Below are 4,471 nucleotides of genomic sequence, written 5' to 3' on the forward strand. Positions count from 1 at the left end.
GGTGTTGCAGCCTGAGTCCATTCTCCGACATGAAGACAAGGTATTAAGAGGTGGTAAGACTATCCAACGGTACCTTATTAAGTTTAAGAATTATCCTTTTGAAGATGCTAGAAGGATGCAAGGCATACGATTAAAGGATAACCTAAACCTTGTCAATGCTTACAATGCTTCCCTCGAGTAAGCAAATGTACAAATTTTTAAAATGAACAAAGTTTTTGTCTTATAAGACTCTCTTTTTCTTTATTGTGCACAAATGTTAAGTAGCATGCATGCTTAGGATCAAGTTTTCCAGAGACGACGTCTTCCAAATACCAAGTAGAGCTTGTCACTATACTATGGAAGATTGATAGGACTAATGTACAGACATGCTTGCGGCAGCTTAGGGCTCTCAAGCACCAAATGGATTAGTCATCCATTCTGGAACGATGTCATAGGGTAAGATAGGGATCCTCTACCCGCTAGAAAAACGACTATTGAATAGGCTTTATTCTACCCCATAGTCGAGGACGACTATGATTTCAAGAGAGAGGTAATGTCATAATAACTAATATCTTGTTCTCCTAAATGATTTTCTCATGTTAAACTAATCATTTAATATGGGAAGTACCAGGGGAGAAAAAGCTAGAATATTGGTTAAGCTGGCAGACAGGCCACAGTAGGGATCCAAAGGAGGGAAATAGGGATCCAAAGGGGGGGGGCATCTGCAAAAGAGAAATGTGAAACAATGGGCGTTCAACCCATTAAGACTTCCAAAATGCTAAGGTTTCAAAATTCAAAGGTTATGTCCAATGGTCCAACCCTAGGGAAAATTGGATGGTTTAGTGATGACCAAAACGTCTCTCATGACTCCTAAAGAGGAGGGGGCGAGCCCTAAAGGTAGGGGAACAGAGATAAGCTTGTGAGAGAACACACACACACACACACACACACACACACTCAAAGGCTTCCCTTTACACAAAGGGCATAATGGGCACATGTCAATTGTTCACAGGGTGCAAATCCTATTGGATGGCCATAGAGGTGGACCAATGAGAATTAGGCTAGAGTAAATCTAGTTTAATTCATTTAAAAACACTTAATAAGAGAAGCAGTAAGAATTAAGCTCTCTAGAAGACTATTGGCCAGTCTCCCAAGGGGTCCAATGAGCATTCAGCAACCCAATGGCTTGCCTGATTCCTATTGGCCAGAAGACAAAGGGGTCCAATGAGAGTTTAATTGCATTATTTAATTACCTAAAGCTCTCACAAAAGGAGAAAGGGTGACACATGTCACAAGGCTATCACTTATGCTTCTCAATTTTCATTGGCTAAGCTTTGCAGGGTCCAATGGGGTGCCAACATGAGTATTTTGCAAGAGGGGTCGACCAAGAAAGAGAGGAGGCTGATTTTGGCAAGGCATTATCACACACACACTCACACTATCTCATGTGTGAAGCAAGAAGACTCTCTCTCTTCTTCTCAAGCTTTAATGGAAAGCTCACCACCTACCCCAAGCTTGTGAGAAGGGAGGCTTACACCAACAACTCTTGGCTTTGTGATGCAAATCCAACCAAGAGCCAAGCTTCAATGCATGCTCATCTCCTCTACCATGCTAATTACTAAGCTATTATGAGTGATTATGTGAGGAGACATACTTCTTTCTCATAAGACTACTCCTCCTTCCTCTCAATCTACTCTCATACCCAACTAGCTCTCACCATCTTCGAAGGTGTGTGAGGTCTTGGGTCTGAGACCATGAGGGAATTGATGTTGTGTTTTATAAGTGTTTGCTTAATGTTTGAAGCTTCCATCTTCATTGCACTAGCTAGTTATTGAAGAAACACAAAGAATTGTATTGTAAAATGTCTCCCTTGATGGGAGAAACCTATAATACAAAGCCTTTTGGAGGGGGGACTGGCTCCATGTAAATCTGGTCCTCAATTGTTGTCAATAGCTTAATTTCTCTCTCTTTTGAAGTATTGTTCATGCCTATCTAACTAGGTGTTATGCTTTTTATTGCTCTCTCCATCAAAGCACTCTTGCTATGCTCATTAGGAATCAATTCTAATGAAATGCTCACTATGTCTATGTTATTTTCCGCTACACACAAGTTACTAGGCCATTAAATGTTACAGACGTGGTTAGCCTAAGCCTCAAAAGGCGTTCATGCATGAGGTCGTGGGTTCCCATCGACGCCATCGTTTTTTGGGGGGGCCTGTCCACATCGAGATGCCTGCCAACCCTCCTATGTCATCGATCCCCTTACCCGCCCCCATGTGTGCCCTCGTGTCACTTAGTAAGTAAGCAGTTACGAGCAAAGTAGTGGTTGCTCTGTTGGCTGCAACCTCGATGTTCAGAGGTCAAGGCCTCCTCTTTGCGTTTTGCGCTAAAGGAGCTCCTAGTAGTGTCTATCTAGTGAGGGGTTGCCCCCAAGAGATGGTATAATCGGAGAGAAATTTTGCCCAACTTGTGCGAACCACATGAGAAGCTTTATCGCCGGCCCGTCTAAGTGGTGGTGTTGTTGTGCATGTTCATTCCGAATGCAGTCGTTCACGTGGGAAGACGGCTGGCCGCTTGCCAGCCTGCACTTTTCTGCCGAACGGGGCCTGCCCAGCGTATGTGAGAGTAAAAAGCTCGATGTAAGCAAAACAAGGCAGCGAAGAACGCGGATAAGGTGATCGAGCTATGGCGCGTACGCAGTGCGCGTCCTCTTCGTCGTTGCTATGCAGAGCAGGGATTGTAAGGTACGGTGGTAGCGGTCCTGGCAGGCTGCAGCATGCGCCGCCCTCCTCGACCTTTCCCTTCTTCTCGATGCCTTCGTCTAGACCTCTCACAAGTACTTCTCTGCTAAAGACTCGACTCTGTGCAGTCCCCTCCTCATCGGCATCGCCAGCAGAAGGAGAAGAGGTCTTTTTTGATGGAGGCCCTCACATTGGCGACTTGTTGGCTAACCTGGCCTTCGGCTTGACCTTGCTATGGCTCCCCTTAACCCTGGCATCTGTATTCAGGTGCCTCTTTTTGCGCTATCGATTCACTAATCTGCGGGTGACAGTTATGTCAGGCCTTACAGGATCTGATCGCAAGGACTTCTCATACAAGGTCATCAAGGATGTTAAGTATGTGCCCCGCTTCATCGGGGAATGGGGCGATGTTGTCATCACTCTAACTGATGGTACACAGGTTGAGCTTAAGTCGGTTCCTCGGTTCCGAGAGATTGCTCAGTATTGCCTTGAAAGGGCTGGTAAAGGCGCAGCTGTTGGAAAGGGACTTGCAAGGTGATGGTAGTGCATAGGTATCCCCTTCCCTTTCGCACACCATTGTATCATTATTTTTGTTTTTGTAAACATCATGTCTGTATCAAGAATTGTTCTTTGTTTGTGGAGGCCAAATGGTAGCCACCTTGCTCCATACACATCGAAGTTTCATTCGTCATGAGTGTGCGCAACATGCATCTAATGTCAGGGATAAGATCAATTTCTTAGAGGGATACCCAGTTGATTATCTTGATAACAATTTGAGGTTATGGTGTGAAGGTGTCGCTCCTTCATTCTTTCAACTGTTTTAAGACCTGACTTTAGAGTTTCTAGTACAGACTAATTGCATTGTAGATGAGGTTTTCAGTCAGGCAACTCTATTCTTGATCGGGTTGGAGATTGCCGAGTATGTTGGTATCTCCCGAACATGTGCTGGTGTCCACCACCATCTGAGTGTTGAGCCACTCTATCGAAGTGTTTTATGCTGCTTCATCCCCACTAGTAAGCTCTGCCGATTTATTTATATGGATGCTGACGATACTGACAAATACCATGCAGAAATTAACAAGCATTTACTCATCGGTGGTCTCAGTGCATTGTCACTTGTGTTTCACATTCCAATTTGTTGATTTCAAATGTGGGCTGGAGTGCAGGCTTCTGGCAAATGGTTATATGTTTTAACGGTATTTTTGACGTTTTTGGAAAGTTAACTTCGGTGTGGCACTGTCTGTCCATGCATATATTCTCGGTCGACCAAGCATCTGCTGAAGATGATGACATGTCATAAGGAAAATGGCCATGGCTTTTGACAAGCTATCTAAGTTGTAGTGATGGAAACAATCGACTTGGTGAGTGATTTTCAGCCCTTGTAAATTTTTAAAAGTACGTTCTATTTTTCTTTCTCTTCAATCTATAGTCTCTCTGTCTCTCTCTCTGCCCTCCAACCGGAGTAAAAGGCAGTCCAGCGTCTGTCTGCAGACACCTTGTTTATCAGGAATATCTTAAGAAGTCGGGCAAAATACATTGCAGCCCTTGCTTCCTTGAAGCACAGCTGTAGCTTAAGCACTTCACATTACCATTGGCAGGCAAAGGTGTAGAAGCCAGCCAATGCTCACTTCAGAATGCTCCCATTTCCAAATGGGCTGAGTAACTCTTTGTTCCTGGCAAGGCGAAGATTCGAAGCATCATTTTTTGCTTATGCTCAAGTGAACAGTTTACCATAGATCTCATTTCCATTTG

At 44.2% G+C, this 4,471-nt stretch overlaps 1 protein-coding gene across 1 annotated transcript; it reads left to right on the forward strand.

Moving 5' to 3' along the window:
- The first annotated feature begins 2,545 nt into the window (after positions 1 to 2,545).
- Positions 2,546 to 3,465, forward strand: LOC147420721 (NAD(P)-linked oxidoreductase superfamily protein). The gene has a single exon (XM_086504985.1). It carries the CDS (start codon positions 2,664 to 2,666, stop codon positions 3,255 to 3,257), a length of 594 nt encoding a protein of 197 aa, XP_086361111.1. The 5' UTR covers positions 2,546 to 2,663; the 3' UTR covers positions 3,258 to 3,465.
- Positions 3,466 to 4,471: the final 1,006 nt, after the last annotated feature.

The sequence above is a fragment of the Adiantum capillus-veneris genome, chromosome 28 (genome assembly GCF_014529385.1).
Source record: "Adiantum capillus-veneris isolate H3 chromosome 28, ASM1452938v2, whole genome shotgun sequence".
Lineage (NCBI taxonomy): Eukaryota > Viridiplantae > Streptophyta > Polypodiopsida > Polypodiales > Pteridaceae > Adiantum > Adiantum capillus-veneris.

Excerpts from the sequence above, each read along its gene's own strand:
- LOC147420721 (XM_086504985.1), top strand. The coding sequence starts at position 2,664 with ATGGCGCGTACGCAGTGCGCGTCCTCTTCGTCGTTGCTATGCAGAGCA.